Consider the following 24,772-nt stretch of genomic DNA (forward strand, 5'->3'; position numbering starts at 1 on the left):
CTTATTTGCTTTTAAGCTTGCTACTAACCATGAAATATGATTTATTGGAAAATCAGTGGCATAAATTACCTGTGTCAGTCGGTGGGTTTCTCTGGCTTGAAGAACTGCAGTTGTATGTTTAGAAAGGTCAACATTCATGCAACCCTCTCCATATTCTTGAAATCCATTCTGAAAGAGATTAACAACAAACATATATATTAAAACAGGGAAAATATTGGCATTTGTAGGTAGCACTAACTGACAATCTGACAAGGTGGATTTCTTCCTATAGAAAGGTACAAGATGGGTACTACAAAAAAACAATGACTTTGGCAGCATCAGAAAAAAATTGTACTTCATGAGTGTTAAGATTGACACATACTAAGTAGCCAATAAATTAACATTGCTAAGGGCCTTTGAACTAAACTTGTATTCCAATAAGCTATAAGGAGACAACTTCCTGTCACACACTGACCATGAAGACATGTCTCACCTGCCAGTTATAACTTTGTGAATGATAAGCTAATAATACACATATTACAGCCTCTACGCTGGATTCAAACTGTTGAAGGATAACCTGAATTTTTTATTTGTTGTTTAAATGACTAACATTAACGTTACTGATTTTTTTCACTTAAGTCTGGTAACTGAATTACATAACTAATTAAACTAAACAAATTAAACTAATAATCAAATAAGTGAATTAATTTACCAATTACTGAATATAAAAGTAAGCAGTTGTCAGAAAAGTAACTTTCATGTTACTTCCAAATATCTGCTGTAATTCTCTTATTAATGTGCAGATACACTGCTATTATTTTAGTGTACCCAAATTTATTTTTCTTGACGTTACACATTTGAACATATCATGATGACATTTTATTTAACTTCGCCTAATAGTCATTTTACTGAGCCCACCTTGAACACATCATATGTTAACCTCCTTCTGCAGCTAACTAGCTTTCACCCTGCTGATCTCAACACATATTTCAACACTGGATTACCATTTTTAACTAACGGGACTTGCTACTAAATTTGAGTGCATTTACCAGCGGACAGATGAGTAAAAGACTGTCTGCCTGGACTGCAGCTTTGTGTCTCTGCCTCCTGCTGCTGCAGCAGTCCAGTATCTATGTATACTCCACTCCAATTTTCAGCCAAGGTGAGTTCATCACGACTGAGTCTCATAAGTCATCAAAATCAAATACAGGATAATTGATGCTCGCTGTAATGTAATGTCTGGTGATATTAACTTAGGTCATAAGTGGACAATCTGTGGGGTGGTAGGCTGCGTTTGTCAGCATAAATGTAACCATAAACTAGCCGATTTAAATCTCAGTAGGCTAGTTGTGTTTGCATTACTGGTTCGATTACTCCTTACTGACAAATGTAGTGGAATTATAGTAACGCATTACTTTCAACACTGCTATTACTTTATCTTAAAATTACACCCTGAGCCTTTCATTGACAAAAACAAAAATGTTTAGTGAGCATGCTTGGATCAGGCACAGTTGACCTAAATAAATATTACGTAAAATTTTAGCTTGTGTAATGACTTACCACTGGAGTGATGATGCTTTAGCCCTCCACTTCTAAGAAAGAGAATCTGTACCATAATTCAAATCAAAATGGATTAACAGAAATGCTTTTTCATTTTCAGAATTTTCAGCATTTTTGGACTCATAAATAAAATGAGTAATAAATCATCCAAATTGCATTTTCATTTGCTTCTTCATGACTGCTCATTTTGTAACTAAATTAAAATGGAAAAAGAAAAGGATGTTTAAGATTTAATTTTCAAAAAATTCCCCGCAAACAGTTACCAAAATTCAATTTGAAATGTCAGATTTGAAAATTAAAATGCTTTAGCAGAAAGGCTTTTTCATTTCAACATCATAGCTGCATAATTTGACTCATAAATAAAATGAGTAATAACTACCTTCAGTTTATTACCAGGAATAATGACTGTAAAAGTATCATATGTTTCATGGGTCTGACTGTGAGACTGCAGTCTGCCCCACAGTCACTACCAGCAGCTCTTCAGAGCGGTTTGATTACGATCACTGTAAATGTTTGAGCATTTGTGCACTGGAAAAAAGGTGAGAGGCACACATTTGCGGTCAAGATGGCCGACTAGGGCGCCGCCATATATCCAATCCATGCCGGAGATCCCAACTGGAAGTTTTTTCTTCATGTCATGTATTGCTTATTCGGCGTCCATACTGATTAGTGGATCATGAACAAAGAGCAAGAGAACTTTAAGAGAAATAGTCTTTTAATTTTCATTCAACAAGTGTGGTATGGTCTCTACGATGTAAATCATGCCATAATATATATTACAAATGCGATCCATTGAAGAATTAGAGTGCCATGTGTTGTGAAGGCTGTTTATCCGCTCGATGGTCCAGGATAACATTAGCTTAGCCAAAGAAAGTATGCTAATGAGCACTGAGCAGTTCCCTAATGACCTGTATGTGTCAGGTGAACTGTTGTTTTGTAAAGAAGCAGACCTGAGCAATCATAATTAAAGATGTTATGCGTGAGAGTTAGCCACCTGTCTGATTCATATTATCAGCATATAATCCCAGACTGACTGTTAAATGCTGCTAATAGTAGCTGCTGTTAGCTAGTTAGCCCCATTAGCCAGAGCCCTCTTAGCTGACTCTGCCTGGGCTAGGAGCTCAGAGGACAGGGAAGGGTTGGTGTTTTTTCGCTGCTAGCTGGTTAGTATGCTAACTTGGCATAACTTCACAAGTATAATTTCTCATTTTGTTGGTAATCCTTGCCAAGTTTTTTAGTATTTACAACTTAAATTTTCAGAATAATTTTGGTATGCAAACATTTACTGGCTCTGCCTGAGAGCTGACCATGTTTTTATCCAATGAAACCCAAATGAAACCCATACAAACACAAAATATACTACTGTATGAAGACATGATGAAGTCAAAATATTTTGGATGCAATGAAATGTACTGTATGGTACAGTATTAATGAAATGTGTTTGTCACCTCAATACATTTAAGGCAATTTCTATTTAATTTGTGTACATGTTAGTCATTTACCTTAAAAACAGTGGTAGTATAATAAGAGTAAAATGTGAAAAAAAAAATCTGGATTCCCAAAAATTAAAACATGTATGTATATATTCTTTTCTTCCAGATGCACCCCTCTGTAATTGAGGAAGACGACAGGCTGAAATGCATGACCATGTCACCATCTGTGTTTCCTTGTCCTGTCTGCCCCAAATTCACAACCAAAACTTAAAGTATCATCCAGAGGCACTTGCTGATTCATGCGGCAAATGCAGTACATTTCAAGGGTATGTTCATCAAGTATCTTTTTGAGATCATATGCCTTTACATGTCATTTTGAACGATACTTGTGTATTTGCATGTCTAAGGGCATATTGTAATCAGTGTTATTCTGGTTTGCTGGTTTTCTTCGAGGTCTGTGGATAAACTGTAGCACAGAAAGCAAGTTACTTTAAAGAGATCCCTACTTGTGGCAGTCAGTGGAGTTGTTTCAGTTTTTGAAGTATACGTAACTGTTTAAAGTAAGTAAAAATACATTTGTATATACTGTGTAGGATTTTAAGTAAATATTTGTCTTTCAGGTACGGTATGATTTTTAAGACAAATTACTCTCCCTTTTTAGAAAAGGGTTAACCCCTTCTGTGTCAGATGTAAAAATTAACCATTCCTACACACAAACAGCATCCAGGAAGACCCCAGATCTATCTCAGTCACCCCCAGCTCCAACCTCAGAGGATCCCATTGCTCCAAAGGAAGAAGTAACACAGGATGTGCCACCAACCCATTTGAGATGCCATCACTGCCCATTGGTTATGTACAAGAGGAATTTGTTTTTACTTATCCAAAGAAAACATGGCCAAGTAAAAGAAAAGACAATCTTACTTGCAAAGTACATCCGTTGACCAAAGTAACAACCTCTATGCAGTCAGAAAAACTTGTAGATGATTGAGTGTTCCAGTACATGTGCAGAGCAAGACATGGGGACAGCAACATGTGACGAGATGTGAGATGGATGTTTGTTTTCTACTTCGGAATATTTGGCACTGGAACACAATAAAATGTTTGGCACAGAAAAGTCCAAGTCAAGTTATTAATGTTGCCAGCATGATAGTGTAATGTTGTGTTTAACTGTATTCCAGCCATAAAATGGAATTAACAGAATACTGACAATCTGACAATAGGAAAGTCTAATTATTACAGTTATTCAATAGTAAAACATGAAAATGAACACATCTCCAGACCCAAGAATTCTGTTGCAGTCACACTTGTGGACACTGTGTTGCTCGTGATGCCCCTCTCATCCCTGAAGATCCCTGGTAAGTGAGGAGACGGCCAGCAGGACTGATGTCTTTTAGCTAAGCTTCTCTACTATACTTTTGAGCAAACAGTGTGTGGGTAGTCTGTACTGTGTTTAATGAAGGCATCTTCTGGTGGACAGGGTCGGCCATAAACAGGAAAGACAAGGAGAGCATGCCAGCTTCTTGCAAACAAGATCCTGTATAATATCTGGGCAATATTTCCATAGTCTTCCCCTTTAAACCCCAACCTGACAGACATTAAATTTACAAGCCCTCATTTGAGGATCGTAACTACTATTTGTCAAAGATCCTTTAAGTGCATGACTACACAAGAACTATGATTGAACATACAAGTGCATACATGTTTTTTAATTTTTGGAAAGGGGGTTGGGAGGGAGGCATACTATGTGGTGTTGAGGTGAAGTCTGAACAAATGAATCTTGAGTATTTGCGGAAGGAGAGTGATTCTGCTGTCCATACGTTGGTCAGGAGTTCATTCCACCACTGAGGTGCCAAAACAGAGAAGAGTTGCAACGCTGAGTGGGCTTTGTTTGCTCTCAGCGACGGTGGTAACAACCAGCCAGCTGATGTAGAAGAGCGAAGTACTCTCGCTGGGGTGTGTGATCTGACCAGTGTATGGAGGTAGACAGGTGCAGTACCATTGATGGCCTTGAAGGCCAGCACCGTAGTCCAGAATTGGATGCCACAACAAGAAGCCAATGGAAGTCACAAAGGAGGGGGGGTCACATGGGAGAATTTGGGAAGATTGTGAACAAGGCACACTGCAGCATTCTGGATACACTGCAGTGGTTTAGTCGAAGATGCTGGGAGTCCAGCCAAGAGGGAGTTGCAGTAGTCCAGGCGGGAGATGACCAGAGCTTGGACCAGGAATTGCGTTGCATCTTTTGTGAGGATAGACGAGATCCTGCGGATGTTGTAGAGGGCAAATCTGCAGGATCGGGCCACAGTAGTGATGTTGTAGTGCTGAAGCTTCTCAATGTTGATGAAGGCCATACCATGAAATCCTGACAGGATTGACTGACAGGTCTATGTGAGGGCAGTCTTACCCCAGGATGAAGAGGAGTTCAGTTTTTCTAAGGTTGAGTTTGAGGTGATGAGCAGTTGTCCAAGCAAAGATGTCTGCCAAATATTCTGAGATGTGCATCACAACGTGGGTGTTGGAGGAGGATAGGGAAAAGAGAGGAACAGTTTGGTGTCATCTGCGTAACAGTGGTAGGGGAATCCATGCGATGTAATTGCAGAGCCTAGTGATCTAGTGTATAGTGAAAACAGAAGCGGTCCAAATACTGAGCCTTGAAGGACACCAGTTTCCAAAAAGCAGTGTTTGGACAAGAAGCCATTCCATGTGACCTGAAAGGTGTGGTTATGTGAACCAGGTTAAAGCAGAGTCAGCAATGCCAAGTTCAGCCAAGTGTGGAGTGGAGAGGAGGATTTGGTGGTTGACTGTGTCAAACGCAGAGGATAAGTTGTGGAGAATCAGGACTGACAAGTTGGATGAGGCTCTGGCGGCACCGAATGACTTGGTCACCATAAGAAGGGCTGTCTCAGTGGAGTGACCAGTCCTGAAGGCTGACTGATTAGAGTCGAGGAGTTTATTTTCTGAAAGATAGGATGACAGTTGGATATAGACGGCATGTTCCAGAGTTTTCGAGAGGAATCAAAGAAGATTTACAAGTCTGCAGTTTCGGATGTCAGCTGAGTCTAGAGGGGTTTTCTTTAAGGCCCTCACACACCACCCAGACGTCCAACATCCTTATTTTGCCTAACTTCCTTAGACCATTCTCCGACCACTCCGTTGCCTCTTGTCTGACCCGTTTGGCAGAAAAGTTGCATTGAAACACACTGCTTTGACGTGCTGCCTACTGCACAGTAGTGTGTACATTCTGCGCTTGTGCAAGATGCAATAAGCGGGTGGCGCTTGTGATGTGAGTTGTAAACGAGAGGCTTATGCACATAACTGTCTTTACTTTCGATCATTTCAGATAACATTTCAGATAAAAACAGCTGCATACTAAACATGCAGCGAGGCAGTACCAAACGAACACAAACTAATTTGTCCTGAATGGACATAACAACTAGCCTCGTGCCAGTACTGCAACTCATGAAAACGTGGAATGATGGAACCTCCTCAGACTTCACATGCTCAATCGGAGCCAGCAACGTCCGCATGGCTCCAAAAGCTTCCAATGCAGCTGAACACACCACCTTCAGACGTCCAACGGTTGGGCCGGTGTGTTCCTACCTTTACGAGTGGCTTTACTGCAGCTGTCTTGAGGAGCTGGAGGCCTTAAGTGAAGGAGGAGTTGATCAGAGTGGTGAGGAATGGCAGGATGTCATGAGAGATATTTTGGAGAGGGGAGGCGGGTCCAGGGAATGGGTGCTGGCATGGTTGGACATCACTAGTGTGAGAACATCATCTACTTTGACGTCCTCGACAGACTCATATTTCAGTACATTTGAGCAGGTTGCAGTTGCTTTGCATTGGCCGAGGGATGTGCTTCGTTACAGTGTAAATTAACTGGCAAGACTCAGGAGGCCTGTTCAGTTGAGTACAGTCTGGTTTATGATAAGGTAAAGAGCGCTTTGTGTGTTTGAGTTTGTGACTTTCGGTTAGGTGAGCATGTGAAAAGCAGGGCGATCTCACGTTCCCTACATCTTTACTGTAAAAATCTACTCTTTCATCAACCACACTAGCCTACAGAATGGCAGTGCACACTACTAACTTGATATAAACTGGCATGATGTCAAAATCTGGGAAAAACACTAAAAAGGCCATTGAGGGAGAGACCGCAACCTGAACCACATGCAACAATACCTGTGTAGCTAGCATAGCTAGAAGACCACAGAGCTAGCATATCCGCTGACTTTAAAACTCTGTAGTGGCTTTAGAGGTGAAACTGGGCTGTACACAGGCTGTGGTGATGGAGCACGGCCAACAGATTGACTAGCAGGAGGCTAGTACTGAACAACAGGTCCAACGGATTCAGGCACCGGAGGACCGGTGTGCAACACTAGCCAATAGCAACACTAGGCTAAAGGTGAAGGTGAAGATGGCAGACTTCGAAAGCCGCAGCAGCAGAAATAACATCAGGATAATCGGACTCCTCTAGTCTATTGACGGTCCGCAACCAACAACATTTTTTGTGGACACCCTTGTTGAATTACTTGGCCAACAGACTCTCTCGTCCCCCCCTGAACTAGACCAAGCACGCTGCATGCTCACTGCCAAGCCACAACCGGGACCGCGGCTGTGGCCGGTAATAATTCATCTCCTTCGGCTCCAGACAAAGGAGATGATTGTACAGGGAGCCCCCAATAGATGAGGCAGCTTCCAATACCGAGGAACACTGGTGCATATCTACAAAGACTACACTCCAAAGGTCCTCGAGCAACTAGCCAAGTACCATGATGCCATGTCAACACTGTACTATCTGCGCCCCAGACTGTCTCTCCTATTCTCAGCCCGACTACAGATTACACTGGCAAATGGAGCCAAAAAGAGGTTGGAGCGGCCAAATATGAACAGAGACTCGACATTGAAGCTGACTAATAAACTCCAGCTGGACCGACAGCAGGCTGAGCTAACTGCGCTGTCTAGCCTTTTTCACAGCTGGACCAACTTCACTTTGCCAGGGATTACGGATCCTGGACCTGCAGACAACTGAGACAATGTTCAGCAGGTGAGCTCCCGGATAGCTCGGGGCCACCTGGCAGCTAATTGATGTCCCAGAGGATGACTTTTCATAACCTTTGAGGGACAAAACCAATTCAGACGCTGGATCAGAGACACGGTAAACTGAGTCAGAAGCTTTAAGGCCCCCACACAATGCCCAGATTCAAACCAACAGTCAACTGCCTTTATCGGACCACTCCGTTGCCTCTCATCTCACCCGTTTGGCAGAAAACTTGTGTTGAAACGTACCACCTTGACGGCTGCCAATTACACAGTAGCGTGTATGTTCTGTGCTTGTGCGTGGCGCTAGTCTTGTGCCAGTAATCCAAAACATGAAAACAGGAAATGATGGAGCGGAGCGCATACAAAAACAAAGCGCACACCATAGAGCTCAGCGGCGCACACAGAATTCCGCCCCTCCCACACACCGCACTGATTTTCTAGCACACCGCCAATCAGAATGGACATACAGCTAGAACACAACCAATCAGATTGTCCAATGGCTCAGACGGCCGACAGCCAACCTTCCCAGACTTTGCAAGTTGAATTGAAGCAGGCGCTGTCCACATGGTCCCAAAAGCTTCCAATGCAGCTGAACACACGGAACAGATTTGTTCCCGAACTTGTCTCCCTAAACGCTTCAGATGGCCAAGGGTTGGCCAGGTGTGTTTCAGGCTTTAAGTTGTTCAGCCAATCTCCTTTTTTCCTTGTCAAAGGTGATATTTTCTGTTCCAGTGTTGTTCTCTCCTTGGTTGTGTGCCTATATATATACAATTTAGATAATGTTGAAAACAGCCAAAGTGTCCCATGATGGACTGTTTCATACACTGTTCAGATGACAATTTCGAAGCTTGTGGCACCTAAAAATGCAGAGTCATGAACATGTTACTGAGAGAGAAAGAGAGGAAGAGGAAGATGAAGTTGAAGATAAAGTTGCCTTGACCCTGGACCAGGGGCATCACTAGGTTTTAAGGACAGGGAAGGCTTAGCCCCCAAGAGATGCACAGGATGCGAGCGAACGTTGCGCGCGAGCACAAAATTTCACAAACAGCTAACAAAGACTGAGAAATTATTAATTACAGTGGAACCCCGACTTACGAAGTGAATTCGTTCCAGAGGGTCTTTCGTAAGTCAAAATTTTCGTAAGTCGAAGCACCTTTTTCCCTATAAATAGCCTAATTCGTTCCAGGCCCCCTACCAGTCCTGTATTTCTTCTACAAATATGACTTAATATTTGAAAAAAAACATTGAGAATATTCCAAAATACAATCTGAAATGAAGAAAATAATTTATAAATGATAAATGTATTAATAAATATCAATAAAATAAATGAGGCGATGCTGGCTGAAGACGAAGTTCTTGGTGGAGGAGGAGGTGGCGGAGGCTGAAGAAAGCATACGTATGCATGCATACATACATACGTGTACATGTACATAACATTATGGAATTTAATTCTAAACATTAAAACTAAAACTTACATTTACGTTAATTAATGTACGTACGTACACTGTGCAATGATATTTTTCAAAACATTTTTTTAAACTTATAATTTTTTTTTTTTAATTTTCTATTTTATTTTTTATTTTTTAATTTCGGTCGCGGCAAATCTGAAATTAACGTGAATGTTCCTGTATTTGTGGGATTTCGTAACGCGGGCATTTTGCCGTACCACGGGCAGAAATATTGCCGTTAAGTGCCTTCGTAACTTGAATTTTTCGTTAAATAGGGTCTTCGTAAGCCGGGGTTCCACTGTATTATTATTTCAGTCTGTTTTTTAATACAGTACAAGAACAAACACAGTGATGTGGGTGTTCTCTATATGAACAAGTGGAATGGATTGGATAACGACACACTGAAGGGGATCTCTCTACCTTACATTATGAAGTGAAGGGAAACTGACAGATTTATGATATTGAAGTGAATAATGACAGGTTATATGATTAGTTATTTAAACTCATATTCTGGCCACTTTATACTGAATTTGTCGGCACGTTTTTGTAAAAAAAAAAAGTCCTGTGAGTATTTCAGTGTTTGTTTTTGTGTCAGTGTTCTTCCTACATATCACAATGCTATAAAAAAGACTATAGTTTAGGCAAAAATTGTAGAAAAATAGTTGTTGTTGACAGTTTGAGTAGCCAATGTGACCTTTTTATGTGACGTTTTTTAGACAGGCCCAAAACGTGGTTTAAACGAAAGCTATGAATCTGCCCTTTAAAACACTACCAAATATGCCCTCATAAAAGTTGCGTAAAGCTCTGAAAATAAAATAAGATATGCACCCGCACCTGGAGGCCTATTTATTTTAGGGCGTTTAACTTCATGTGCTGATAACTGTCACAAAACTACCACTAAGGATGGATTATCATACCAAAATATCATCTATGGACATGTACCATTTCAAAAAAAAGTTACTAGGTTTTGCCACCTTGAGTGGTACCAAAATCTAGTCTGGCCCATGGACTACCAACCTCTTAGATGCATAGCACAGTCAGTCAGACTGGGGGATGAAGAAGAAGAGAGGCCTCTGACGTCACTCTCCTGCACCACTTGGGATTGCAAATTGAAATGGACACTTTTTTGCAGGGGGCGGGCATGGAAACAAAAAAGCAATGTCCTCTTGTTGACTTTTCTTTTCAGGTGTGTGACAAAATGAGCAGTCTTGAAGAAGAAAATGAAAATGCCATTTGGATGATTTATTACTAATTTTATTAATGAGTCAAATAATGCAGCTATGACCTTGAAATGAAAAAGCATTTCTGCTAATGCATTTTAATTTTCAAATTTGACATTTCATGGCTTTGCCTCAACACTGACCCTCTTAAAGGATCAGTCCCACCCATACCGGACCCAGCAACTGCACCTGAGCCACCGAGAAGTGACTCCGTGATTTGATTGTATTTACAGTTGCCTGCAAGTACAGTGAAGTCAGCTGGAAACTGGCGAACTAGTTAGCTCTGCTTCGGTCCACTATGCAATGGCGTTTGAAGCGAGTTTGATGTTAATAATATTACAATGGAGCTTGGTTGTCACAGTAAAAAGTCTGGGAACATGAAGATTGGAGACAGAGACGATGCTAACAGTGTCCAAGGGTCAAGAGTGTTGGAGACAAACACATCTTTCGCTAGCTGTTAGCCATTAGCTACATGGCAGTAACTGTAACAACACATACAAACAAACTAACGTTATTCAGACACATCAACCATTCTGAAACGTCCTGCTGCAGCCACAGAGTCTCTTCTTCTTCAGGAGCCTCTCCTTCTGGGTCCCATTCTGGGTCAAACTGGTATGGTTGAATGAAAAAATCTCCATGAGCATTATATCCACCGTAAACATTAGCACATGCTACTGCTAAAGCAAGGGCAAACCTTTCCCTGGGAGTGACATAGCAGGCAGGGCTCTCCAAGTAGGCCTTGACAGACGGAGCTCATTAGCATTTAAAGGTGCAGGCACAGAAACAGACTGCTCTGAATAGAGCTCTGTAGAGTGACTTTTAGACAGCTGAAATTCAGGACCATGCATGGGTTTGGGGTCACCCGAAAAGCAGCCTGGCATGCCTGTCATGGTGCGTCGGAGGAGGTCAGTTTCTAAGTTAAGTAGTTAAACTAACCACCTATTTAAGTTGGCGGCAGCACATTGAGCTAATAGCACAGTGTTTTTAGAACAGGCATGGTAGTCTACATATGTGTTTTCAGTTTAGATTAATTGATCGGTGTTCGGTTAGTTGATGTAAGTGATTTAACCCCTAAAATGGAACACTGCTTATTATTACATGTGCAGAGCTGTTAATGCTACATTGCATTTTGTGTTGTCAAAAAAAGGGTACTTTTTTGCAGTAGTTCATTATTCTTTATTTTACAGGAGTCTGGCCAAGAACACTCAAAATTATCGAGCATTTCCTCCTTTAGTGCGTCACCCATGCAACAGATATCCACCCCTGTGAATGCAAGTCCCAAAGTGCACAACCTCTTAAAAGGTTGTGAAGTTATCCTTTCCAGAATATGTATTGCACACCGACACAGAACTTGAGCAAGTCCATCAACAGTAGTTTGAATTGTTGAAGAGAGGCAAACAGCGCAACTGCCAGATGTCAAAGGAGCTCAGATGTCGGCTCATTCAAAACATCATGACCAGTATGATTGCAATCCTGAGGGCAAAGGGGGAATGGACAGTCAAACAGATACCCATCAAAGCCATAAATTACAGCAATGGCAAAGAGAATAGTACTATAATACCCCACGCTGCAGGACCATGGCCTCCATACATGGGTAAGTGAAATGCATCCAGCTGAGGACTGTGTTTCATGTTGGACATTTTTAGTAGCAATTTGAAAAATGGATTAAAGCATGCAAAAAAGACGAGATAGAAATTATCCTGGTGATTTTCTCTCTTCTGAGAGGTGTCGCAGGGCCATACTGGAGGTAACAGGTCAATTACAGATTGTACAGGAAAATCAGGAACAGATGGACCAGAGTTACAACAATCTCTGTAATCTTTTGCATGATGAGATGGAGAAATATTGTCCTGTAAAAAAATGGGTTCTACAAAGAAATATTACAGAACTAAACAACCATATTGGAATAATGATTTAAATGAGTTATGGTCGAAGTTGTGTTCTGCAAGAGAACATTTCTTAAATGTGGTCTTGGGGAACCCTTGAAGAGGAAGGCCTTGCATAGTGAATTCAAGCAATGCCAGGTTAACTTTGATAGAAAGGTCAGGCTCTTTAAAAGGAGGTTTAATAGAGGTCAAGCCCTCAAGTTAGAACAATTACAAACTGGTAACCCTCAGCAATTCTGGAGGAAAATACATAAGTTAGGACCAAAAAAGAAAATGCTAATGTTAATACCCAAATTTTTATTGATACAATATAAGTGTGGATTCCATAAAAGTACAAATTTGGAGTTTTAAAACATCACAAAATCATACACCTTACAGATACATATACTGAGCAAAATGTCCCCACCCTCCCCCCGATCTCTCAGCCTCTCAAGAAAATGAAAATGAATATGTATATATATTTATATATTATATATATATATATATATATATATATATATATATATATATATATATATACACACACACACACACACATACATACATACACACACACACACACACACACATATACATACCCATACATACATACCCATATACACACACAAAAATAAGAGTAATAATAATAAAATAAGTAATAACAGTAATAATCTCATGTTAATGCTGCACTCTTTTAGGGTTTTCTTACTAGCTCCATGTACCCTGGCCACAGGTCTCTCCATCATAACTATGTCTAGAAATGAGTTGTCCCACTGCTGCCAAGACAGTGTGTGAGGAGGTTGCCAACGCAAGGCCAACATTTTCTTTGCTGCAGTGAGACCAGCCCACAATAAATGCCTCTGCTGTAGAGATAATTCTAGATTAGAGTCATCATTAAGTAAAAGTAAGGTCGGTGACAGTGGAATAGTTACTTCAAGCATGTCACTTATAGTGGAACATAAGTGTCTCCAAAAGGCATATACATCAGGGCATTCCCAAAACATGTAAAAATGACCCTGGGACATTAAGTGTACTTAGGTCACAGTTAGGAGATTTCCATGTCGGTTAGCTTATCTTCTGGGCTGGTGCACCATGCTGTTAGTTTGCTCACCATAGCAGAGAGGCGGCTCTCCACTGCAGACAGATGGGTTTCATTTGTCTCCACCATTTCACTCCTAAATTCTGACATTTGCTCAGCCACCATAGCTTGCGTTTTCGCTGAGAGTTGAGCCACCACATCCTCCTCGAATTTAGGGATCGCCTCCTTCATAGCTTCTGCGACCACTGGCTTAACTAGCTCAGCTAGCTCAGCTAGCTCTTCATTGTCGACTAAAAACAAATTGTTCTGCTTAGAAGCAGTCTTCTTTGACGAAGTCGTCGTAATTGAGAGTTGAAAACGTTTAGATAAACTAAACAATCAACCAAAGGGTAAAATGTTATCATATTGGGGGATCTGCAGAGCTGTAGTGAGAAACTACTGCATCCCTCGTGATGATCACGTGACTCCACCCATGGACAGGGCTCTCAAGTGTCATGCATTGAGCGTGACAGTCACTCTTTTGGGTCTTTCGATCTAGTGTGCCGCTCTCGCTACGGAACCGGCAGGAATCGAGCACGTCACAGTGTCAGTACCGTCAGTCAAAAAAAGAAAGTTGTTTCTGATCAGAAACAGAAGCACTACTGTATCTGGGTAAATCTTAATGCAACAACCAATGAAAAAAACCACTTCTGCTACAACCGGCGGCATTCCCATGAGGTTTTCCTTTGGAAATTACAACTGGATCATGAGCTACGAGCATCACAGAGACCACTGGAGTATGCAAACAAAGTAAGTCATAAATACTCACACACATCAGCGAACCATCTTAGGTTGTTTGAATGACGGTAGTCAATAAATAAAAATGGTTTCACTGTGACAGACAGTGGGTTTGTTATGTTAACGGCTGACCAACGGTAATTAGCTGCTAGTTAAATAGAAACTGCATTCTGCTGCTTAGTGCTGAGCTAGTATACCTGCTGCTGAAATAGTGTTTACGTTTAGTAAACGTCGTTGTTTATAAAATTAACACTGCTGTTTTCATAGGTCACTTTTAAAATCATGTCATATTTTATGATCATCCTGGCCATGGATGCATTAATCATTGCATATGTCTTTCAAAGATGTCAGGTAAAAAGGCAAAGCAATCAAGCATCCTCTCATTTGCCATGAGAGGAAACCCCCCTAAAAAGCCCAGGTTAGAGGAGACAGTGCAGGAGAAAGAAACAGTGCAGGTGGAAGAGGAAGAGACATTGCAGGAGGAAGAGGAACACACAGCACAGGTGGAAGAGAAAGAGACAGAGCAGGAAGAGATGTCCGAGATGGCTATGGAGTCAAAAGAGACCATCAAAACAAACATAAAAAAGTACCAGGAGCAGCCACCTACAAGAGCTCTTTTAATAAAGAATGGACCCGTAAATGGCCATTTATTACTGTAGGAAGCACCAGCTTCTATTACTGGTGCTCCCTCTGCCGCCAAGAGAACTCATGTGTCTATCAAGGTGTGCGAGATGTGACCAGGCACATAGAAAGTAAGGGGCACAAGGCCAAACAGCAGGCACTGAAGTCAGCCAGCACAGTCTAAAACTTTTACGTGCCAGTGACTGCAGAAATGAGTGTCCAAGAGGTCAAGGTACATAGCACACTACATCCAAAAGATTACAAAGTTCATGAATACCATTTATCCAAAATAATACAACCAATTCTATGTTTGTGGCACATGATATATGAGACATTCATCCATGACATGGACAGAATACTGCTCTGTAATGTATTTTTGTTGTTACTAAAATTCAGATTTTAATGGCCATGTAGACATTCAAATGTGTAGTCAGCAGAGCTAAATCTTTTTTCATTTGTTTCTGTTGCAGACAAGGAGAGCTGAAGTCAAAGTTGCCGTAGCAATGGTTCAAGGCGATGTGCCATTTGCTGTGGCTGACCATTTCAGCCCCTTGTACAGAGAGTGTTTCAAAGACTCTCCCACAGCTCAAAATTTCAAGAGTGCTAGCACACACACTACCTGCATCATTAATGAAGCAGTGGCACCACATTATAAGAATGAGCTGGTGATGAAGATGAGGGAAAATCCCTTTACATTGGTCAAAGATGGTTCAAATGACACAGGTAGGATATAACTTTGACAGCTAAATTGCCTGTTTCTATTTCCTCATGTTTAAGGCACACTGAAATAATACACATCCAGTGTATGCATGCAAAATTAGTTATTTACCATATCATTACAGGAGAAGATGAACCCCTTAACTGTCAGGGTATTTGACACCACCAAAGTTGTGCACAGATTCCTGGACATGTGCACTACAAGTGGAAATAGATGTGGCACAGCTGATGTCATATGTAAAAAAATCCACGACGCACTGATGGAGAATAACATTCCTTGGAAAAACTGTGTTGGCTTGTCAGTTGACAATGCCCCTGTTAATGTCATGACTCCTGTTTTTGTTTGTTCTTGTGTCTGGTTTTTGGTTTCTTGTATTTGATTTACGTCATTGTATCATGTCTTGTGTTATGTTTTGTTTTTCCATGTCTTGTGTCTCATGTTTTGATTTTTCCATGCCCTCATGTGTCCTCTAAGTTCTCCTATGTTCTCCCCTCTGGCTCCCTCTGTCTGTTGTCTTGTTCCCTCCTGGTCTGTTCCTCTGTGCTCCTCCCCCTCATTATCACACCTGGCTTCCTTCCTCCTCTCTCTCCTCACCTGTTCCTCGTTATGTCATTAGTGTCTGTGTATTTAGTATGTGTGTTTCCCTCTCTCTGTGTCCGGTCATTGTTTTCTGTTTGCTCTTGTCCAGGCTCTTCCTGAATGGTATGTGTTCTTTGGATTTTGATTTCTGGTTTCTGTTGTTTGAGTTGAACTTTGATTTCTGATTTGCTACTTTGTCTTGCTGGTTTTGCTTTGCTACTTTGTCTCGTTCTTGGTTGTTACTTTGTTTTTCATCCCGGTTTGTCTGCTTTTGGTTTTTGTAAACAGCTTTTAAATAAAGCTCACCTTTTTTTTCCCTGATCTTGCCTCCGGTGTAACTGCATTTGGGTCCACCTCCCCTTCCATAGTCTTCCCTTTTTACCCCGACCTGACAGTTAACACTGGTGCCAAAAATTCAATTGCAGCAAAAATGCTTCAGGAAAACCAAAAAATGTACATTCATGGATGCCCCTGCCATATAATCCCTAACACTGCAAAACATGCAGGCGAGAGGTTTTTATGAGTAAATTTCAACATGTTTGCTTTTATATTAAATATCTGTTAATGTAAGGTGAAATTAATTTGCTGTAAAATGACATCTTTGCACTCATATCATGTTCTGCAGATATCTGGATTTGACACTGAGGACATTGTGGTTGACGTTGGATGTTGGTTTAAGGGTAGCATGAACCGTAAAGGTTACTTGTAAGGTTTGTAGTTCAATTAGCTACAGTGTTGTACACCAAAACTGAAGAAAAATCGAGTGGGCAGTTTTTTTCGACATTTTTTGTCATGCAACAACATGAGAAACTTTTTCTAAACTGAGGCATATTAATTATGTATTTTTGTGTCTTACAGCTAACAAGTCTGCAGATGTTGAAAGTCCAGGCACCTACAATCCAGCAACCTTGGCCAAGCAATACAAGACACTACAACAGGGGTACTCAAATATAAATCTTAAATGACCACAAAGATTTATTTCAATGACTCAAAGGTCATCCGTCCTCCATTCCCTAACTTCTGCATCAGCCCCCTCGGTATCGCAACCAGGAAATATTATATCAAAGAAGCGCATCATCAACAATCTTTAAGCACCCCATGGCAGTACCATCCCCAGCATCAATAGCTTGATCCCGAGTGAGGACTTCCCTATTCACTACACCACCATCAACCATGCCATCGCCTTTATCAAACTCGCCGGGAAAGGGTCACGGCTCTCAAAACAGACATCACCAGTGCTTTCAAGTCCTCCCTATTCACCCCGACTTCTGGTGTTTCTTCAGCATCTGCAGGCGTGGTGCATATTACTCCGCCGTTAGGCTCACCTTCAGTTGAAAAGCAGCCTAAACTCTTCAGCAACCTACCAGAAGTACTCGGCTGAGTCCTGTCTAACAACCTTGGAACCTTGGACGATTTCTCTTTGTCCCCCCATCGCCACCCACTTCCAGCCCAGTTACCCTGACTTCAGTCTTATCTGACCTTGGGGTCCCATTGTCGCAGAGAAAACAAAGGGCCCCTCCACATCCCTCGAGTTTCTTGGAATTACTCTCAACATAAACAAGTTTCAGGCATCATTCCCAGTTGGAAAGCTCAACCAAATCTTCTTCTGCGCCCCGTGCTGCACCAAACATCAACTCTGTCCCTTCTTTGCCACCTCAACTTTGCCTTATGCATCATCCCCCAAGGGCGAGCCTTTAACCTACTATCCATCGCTTCTTCCGTCCCATCACTCTTGACCTAGCTCGAGCCTTGCCAAAATCCGTCCGTGACTCTACCTTCTCACCAATTGGAGCGGAATCACATTCTTTTACGACGACAAACCGACTCACCAGCACAACATACATCCGTACATCGATGCTGCTCCTTAAGCTGGTTTTGGGGATTCATACAATGGAAGATGGTCTGCAGCAGAATTGCCCCCAGAGCTCACTAACGAAGCCAGAAGTTCAGAAGTTTGGCAACTCACGCAGATACGTGCCAGTCAGACACTGACATTCAACTCGTAAATCCTGCGCAATACCCCTGATAAGTGACTCCCAGAGCTCCATCATCAACAGCCTCTCACCCTCGTCCCTCTCTTCCTACTGGACAGCTTGGGAAAAGCTTTCATGACTTTCAAGACTATACAACATAACTTTTGCGTCGTTTGATCTCATCACCTCAACTTCTTCAGTACTCATGCCCATTCCAACATGGCAAAAAACAGACATCATCAAGCTTACCTTAGTGGTATAAGCTTCTTCCCCAAGTTAATAACTGGCAGTTTGGGCCTGGCCCCCAGCCATCCCCAGATAACTTCCCTCTTCAAAGGATTCCTATGCCAAGAGCCAGCAAAAAACCCTCGTCATCTTCCTCTCACCGTCGACTTGCTGTCCATCTGCCTCCACACAATCCGTTCCGGGTACGGCACTCCTCAAGTCGCCCAAACCCTTGAAGCCATGTTCTTGCTAGTGTTCCACTTAAAGCGAACCAAAACCAATCAATTTGGTCCGCCTGCACCCGTCTTCTTCTTCAAGTTCCAATCACTACTGAATCCTTTCAAAACCCTTGCAAACTTCTTGCAATTCCGTAAATCTCAGACCACAACAATGACAGATCCTCTCTTCATCTCCGAATTCGGCCAAGTGGCTACTCGATTCTGGTTCCACCATCACTTTCGCCATGTGCTCTCATTGTCTGGTATTTTGCCCGACAACTACTCCGGGCACTCCTTCAGAATCGTAGCTGCCACTTCAGCCTCCCCTAATGGCATCCCAGAACACCTCATACATCTCATGGGCCCCTGGTCCTCCTAAACGTACCACCGCTACATCCGTTCAGATCTCAAAGATCTCAGATCCGCTCAATCTCTTGTCAAGTAATTGAAAGTTTTGGGGGGTCCATCGCTGCCTGGGAGCAGCGGCAGATTCTCTACAAGAATCCCCACAAGGCACTTGAAGAACTCAAAAGAACCAAGATCTTCGACACTTCGTTTTCCTTTGTCACTAATAAATCCTTAAACGCACCTCGTTGACAGTGTGGTCCTTGCTAGTGAACTGAAGCTTAATTGGTGAAGTTTCAGGAGCAGGACCACACCTCAACAGCGCCAACTTCCGCATTTCTATAAATAACCACCTGACCCTCTCCTCTGCTTTGCTCTTGTATTCTGCGCCCCTCCGCCCCACCCCATTTCTCTCTCCCTGTTTCTTCTTTTCTCTCCTCTCCTTTGTAGGTCCATGAGGGGATCCGTCACTGCCCGGGAGCGGCGGTGCATTCTCTACAAGAATTCCCACAACGCACTTGAAGAACTCAAAAGAACCTACGTCGTCTACACTTCATTTTCCTTTGTCACTAATAAATCCTTAAACGCACCCCGTTGACAATGTGGTCCTTGCTAGTGAATTAGGAGCTAGATGTTGATGGAAAGAAAAATCAGAACAAAATTGCAAAGCTAATGTAGAAATTTAGAAGCATGCACACACTAGAGTTATCTTGATGTTCAACCTCAAACAAAACAGTGGTTGCAAGTGTTTCATTTACTCAATGACCGGATAATTGTCTTCGCAAGACGAAGATTAAGCAGGCCACATGTTTGTGATGACTTTTTTGTCTTAATGAGACCTTACGAGGTATTAAAGAGGGGGGCCTAACCCTAACTAAACACAGGCCATTGCTTTGAGGTAAATCTAGTAGTGTCAGAGTTTTCATGGATCATCCACAATGCAACAGGCCAACAAAATAGGAGGTAGTGAGCAGGTAAATGTGCATGGAATACGGCCGTCCTATGCCATTGTGCTGCCTCAGGCAAACCGCTAATGGCCAGAAACCTCAGCTCGTACTGAGGGGGGTATTTACCTTTTATTCTAAATTAATTGGTTTATTTAACTGGAGTGATTGCAGTACAGAATCTGTATATCATGGACGCCTTGAGTTCCAATGTTTTCTATAACTCAGTTTTCTTTGAGCGAGAGCAATGAGTGAAGAATGAGTGGAACACAAACTACTTTGTCAAAAAAAAACATTCCTAAAGTTTGGCTCAATCATGAATTTATTTACAGGTTTTCTGAAAATGTGAAAAAATCTGCTAGTTAAAAATATACATACAGTAACTTCAGCAATGATTGTTGGTGATTACAGAACATTGTGTCAATCAAATTGGCTTTGTAGCTGCAATGCAATTGCAAACACTTCATTTTACAGGTCAACATATTTCATGTTCAGTAGGTGTCAACAACCAAGCAACATATTTGAGATTTCTCATTAATTGCCCAAATTTCCACAATAATTACCACAGGAGGTATTGAAAATTACCTCTACTGAGTAATACTATTATGTTGTTTTCCAATAAGTAGTGTATAAATATCTGGTAATTTCTTTAATACATATCCAGTAAACTTGCAACTAATTTATAACTAACTAACTAAGCTATAACAACTTACCTCAATTCAGTGGCCTATTCAAGTGAAGTAAGATAAATACTAGTCAAAAATTAAAATGACAGGATCAGCAGAAGTTAAGCAGAACTGTATATAGAAATGACATACTTGAATTCATAACAGAAATAAATGATTGTAATTACAACTTAGCTTATAAAAATGAAGCAATGTAAAATGACGTGTTACCAACAAGGTGAGCACTCATTAGGTTACCCTAGCAGGCCTTGTGGAAAGAAACCAAAAGCTGAAGTGGCTGCAGAGCTCTGGGTCCTACTACTGTCTGATTCACATATGGTTGTGTGTGTGTGTGTGTGTGTGTGTGTGTGTGTGTGTGTGTGTGTGTGTGTGTGTGTGTGTGTGTGTGTGCGTGCATGTGAGTGAGTGAGTGAGTGAGTGAGTGAGTGAAGGAGTGAGACAGAGAGAGAGAGAAAGATTGGTTGACTCAGCCTGGAGCTCCAAGCCAGGAGTGTGTTTGAGCATGCTCATCTAATATAGGCTCAATCATCAAAATCAGTTAAAGCATGTCTACCCTCTGTTTTTCTTTCTTGGCCCACACAAATGTAGACGTGGAGCAAAGGAACAGGAAAGCACAGCTGAGAACACAATGAGCAGCAGCAGGGCAGCAGTCCCTGGTGTTTAACATACAAACACTGACTATACTTTCGGTCTGTATGGGTTGTGTTGTGCCCACCACTGAATTCCAATGTGGGCCCAGTGGGTGAACAACAGTGAAGTTCAATCTGAGATCTACAATCAACTGTACCTTTATGTTTTAAACAAATGTTGCAAATGTAAAAGGGAGGCAGCAGTGAATGAACAGCATTTCAGTTCAAATGTTACTCTGAAACATGCATCTGTTACTCTCATTGAATTTCAAGTACAATAACAACCAAAATCAACTTAAACGTATGTTTTGCATTTCCACTACTCTCTACAATTACAGTATAATGAGAGGTTATTGAGTCAGAAAAAGATAAACATGAGGAGACATGGGAATGGGAAAATAATGAGAAGAGAAGAGAAGAGAAGAGAAGAGAAGAGAAGAGAAGAGAAGAGAAGAGAAGAGGAATGAGCAGAGAGTTTCCCTCTTGGTTTCCATGTGGCAGTTCAAACGTGGAGCCTGTCTGCTCTGCATATGGAACCAATTTGAAATGTAAGACTAAAAGGCAGCTTTAAAGACAGACGACCAACCAAAAGAGGATAGAGAAAACACTGTTTATACTTGTTTCCTAAAAACCATGTATGTTCAACTATATGAACTTATTCACTAATTAATCTGCTGAACATTTTCTGAATTAATCAATTACTCCTTTGGTTTGTCAGACAATTGTCCAAAATCACCTTCCTCAAACTGCACATTTTGTCCAATAAAAGATCCAAAGGGGGGGGGGGGTTAAAATGGAAAGCTAAAAGCAGAAAATGTATGGCAGTGTGCTTGAAAAGTAAATGATTAATGAAAATAGTTATTGATTTATGTCACCTACTCAACTAATAGATTTTCTACTAATTATTTTTGACGTCTCTACTCTGGAGTAACTGGAGTGATGCCAGGATTTTATACCTGGAAGTTATTGTAAACACACTGTGACTGGATGAACTGTGCTTGGCTATTGTCCAAATATGGAATGTCCTTTGTTCTGATGCAACGCAAAAGATACTACAAAACAATCCGTTATCCTTAAATCAAACATATGGGTAAAAATAGGTGATCAATAACGACAACAGAACAACTGACATCCTTTAGTGTGAGTCAGGACTGATCCACAGGTCCCGCTCACCGCGTCCGTATGCTCTCAACGCTTCAGACAGCTGAAGGGGAAACACTGGTAGCCTTACCATGGTGTGTACGTCAGTCCCAGCGCAGTCTGCCCCTGCGTCGTTTGACTCATTTATCGCAGAGAAATCCCGTCAACCGGAGCTTGATCAGTCTCCACCTGGACGGACAGCCGATGGTCCTGAAGTTGCAGCAGCGCGCGACACCGCCGAAACTTTAGTCCAGAGTCAACACGACTCTCTGCTGCTGAAAGTAATCTGAGTCAAACAGGTAACATCACCACCGTCATTGTCTACGCTGCAAACTTTACAGTAATCGGCAGGCAGGCTGTCACGAGCCCAGCCTCACCTCTCGGGGGAACGCGCTGTTCCACGCGTGCGTCTGGAGAGGCTGAACTCAAAGTAAAAGCTCTGTGTTGGGAGGAACGACCCTGAACAGAAATATGAGAACTGTTCCTCCACCACAGGATCCTCCCAGCTGCCAGACATTTTAAGTTGTTCTCTTTGTGATGGCCAACGAACTTAAGCTAATGCGTAAAATCCAGTCATCATAATTCATAAAATAACTTGAACGTGTCACATCGCATTCACTTAATCTGAGAAAAAAAAACTGTTTTTGTCTCCTCTGAGACAAGGAATGTCGCTGACCTCTGCTGGTAACTGTGTGGCTCACATTTCCGTCATCCATGAAAGGCAAACATTATTATGCTGCTTAAAAAAAAAAAAAAAATCACTTAATCGTGACAGTGTAACACCAAGTAAGTTAGACTTCAAGGTCATCTGGAGGATAGGGTGACCACCTGCCAATAAGCCAGAGGGGGGACAAGGGGTATGTTTCTGAGGGACAATGTGGGACACCTGGTGGCAGACTCACACATGTGTAACGGCTGATGTATGCTCATCAACAGGCTACCCAATGTGTATTTTTTCCTAAATCAAGATTCATAATATTTTGAACATTAAATGAAATGACAGATGCACTTCCACTTAAGATTTACTTAAGCTATTTAATTGCATTTTCCATTTTCCATGACAATTTGGTCACTTTAAATAAATCATAATGTAACATTAAGTCTGAGGATTCACTGGAATTTTAGTGGCTCAACACCACAGACAGGAACAGTAAAAAAAAAAAAAGTCTTAGCTCACAACTCCAGAGGCTCATGGAATGAGAGGGAGGAAGGATGGTGAACATGCATGTAAAGAAGGCAAGCACAGGAAAAAACTGTTCAGTGGTCTGGGGACACCTTTAGGACTTTTCACCAGCATCTGAATCAAATAAGGAAGAAAGATAAGAGACAGTAACATTAATTTTTATGATGAGCTTCCAAATGGTTTTCTAGTATAGACACTGGAGTGCAAACCCATCACCATCACAAGGTGACAAATGCAAAAAGGTGCCTAAGAAACAATCCCAGCAAAACAATGACATATTTTGACCTAAAAGGCTATTGTCACCTAAAAGTGACAAATTTGCACCCCTGTTGAAAGTTCAGCAATATTCAAAATCAATCAAACTTCATCTAAAACAAATGCGGTCTTACTTAACTGTTTCTTACCTTCAGGTTTCTTCTTGAACTTGTATTTCTTGTTGGAGCGTACAGCATTTATTAGAGCCTTCTCTTTCACTACATAACTGTAGAAGTCCTTGCAATTGAATGTGAAGTTGCTCTTCACCTGGATTTCTGACTTGATGAGTTCAACGGAACATCTGTTCCTTGTGTCCGTCCAGCATCCTGTCATTAGTGAAAAGACCCTCTCCACTGAAGCACTGGTGATTGGTACACTCAAGAGGAAAGAAGCAAATGCTGTCATGTTTGGTGTGTGTGTGTGCTTGAGTAAGGTGGCCCACTTCTCCACGACTGGGGCTCCTGACTGCACGATTGCCTGTTGGCGTTGCAGAACAACACAATACTCATCATACAGCACATCCATGTCCAACTTCTTGCTTAGTTGCAGGACCTCCACAGCTTCACAGAGATGGGAGAAGTTGAACGGGCTGTTCTGTAGTGCCAGGCTAGCGACTTTCTTCTGGTAGTTGGAGTCTTAGAAGTCATAGCGCTGCTCCAGGTAGGTGAGAGAGGACTGGTAGAAGTTGGACATGTCCTCTCTGAGCACAGCTGCCTGTCTGTCAGGAAACTGCTGGAGGAGTACATCAGTCTGAGTCCCAAAGAAACCATCACTCTGTCGTTGCTGTAGCTTGGTTTTTAGGGTGAACATCATATCGTAGAGCTCGCAGACAGTCCCATCTTCTTGCTCCAGCACGAGCACAGTGTCGTGGAAAACTTTCAGTGCATTGCTGAGGAGGGCC

General features: G+C 41.8%; 1 protein-coding gene and 1 long non-coding RNA gene across 3 annotated transcripts in view; one reads left to right on the forward strand and one right to left on the reverse strand.

Moving 5' to 3' along the window:
* Positions 1 to 22,869, reverse strand: part of gask1a (golgi associated kinase 1A) — a 74,976-nt gene extending 52,107 nt beyond the window's left edge. For both annotated transcript variants that reach the window (XM_037074554.1, XM_037074553.1), the window contains exon 1: positions 22,525 to 22,869. In XM_037074554.1, coding sequence (XP_036930449.1) covers positions 22,525 to 22,527 — 3 coding nt within the window. In that variant the 5' untranslated portion in view covers positions 22,528 to 22,869. The remainder of the gene's footprint in view (positions 1 to 22,524) is intronic.
* Positions 16,360 to 19,617, forward strand: LOC119006151. The gene is made up of 3 exons (XR_005070694.1): positions 16,360 to 16,396; positions 16,899 to 16,983; positions 17,132 to 19,617. It is a non-coding gene; the product is annotated as an uncharacterized LOC119006151 (long non-coding RNA).
* Positions 22,870 to 24,772: the final 1,903 nt, after the last annotated feature.

The sequence above is a fragment of the Acanthopagrus latus genome, chromosome 17 (assembly GCF_904848185.1).
Source record: "Acanthopagrus latus isolate v.2019 chromosome 17, fAcaLat1.1, whole genome shotgun sequence".
Lineage (NCBI taxonomy): Eukaryota > Metazoa > Chordata > Actinopteri > Spariformes > Sparidae > Acanthopagrus > Acanthopagrus latus.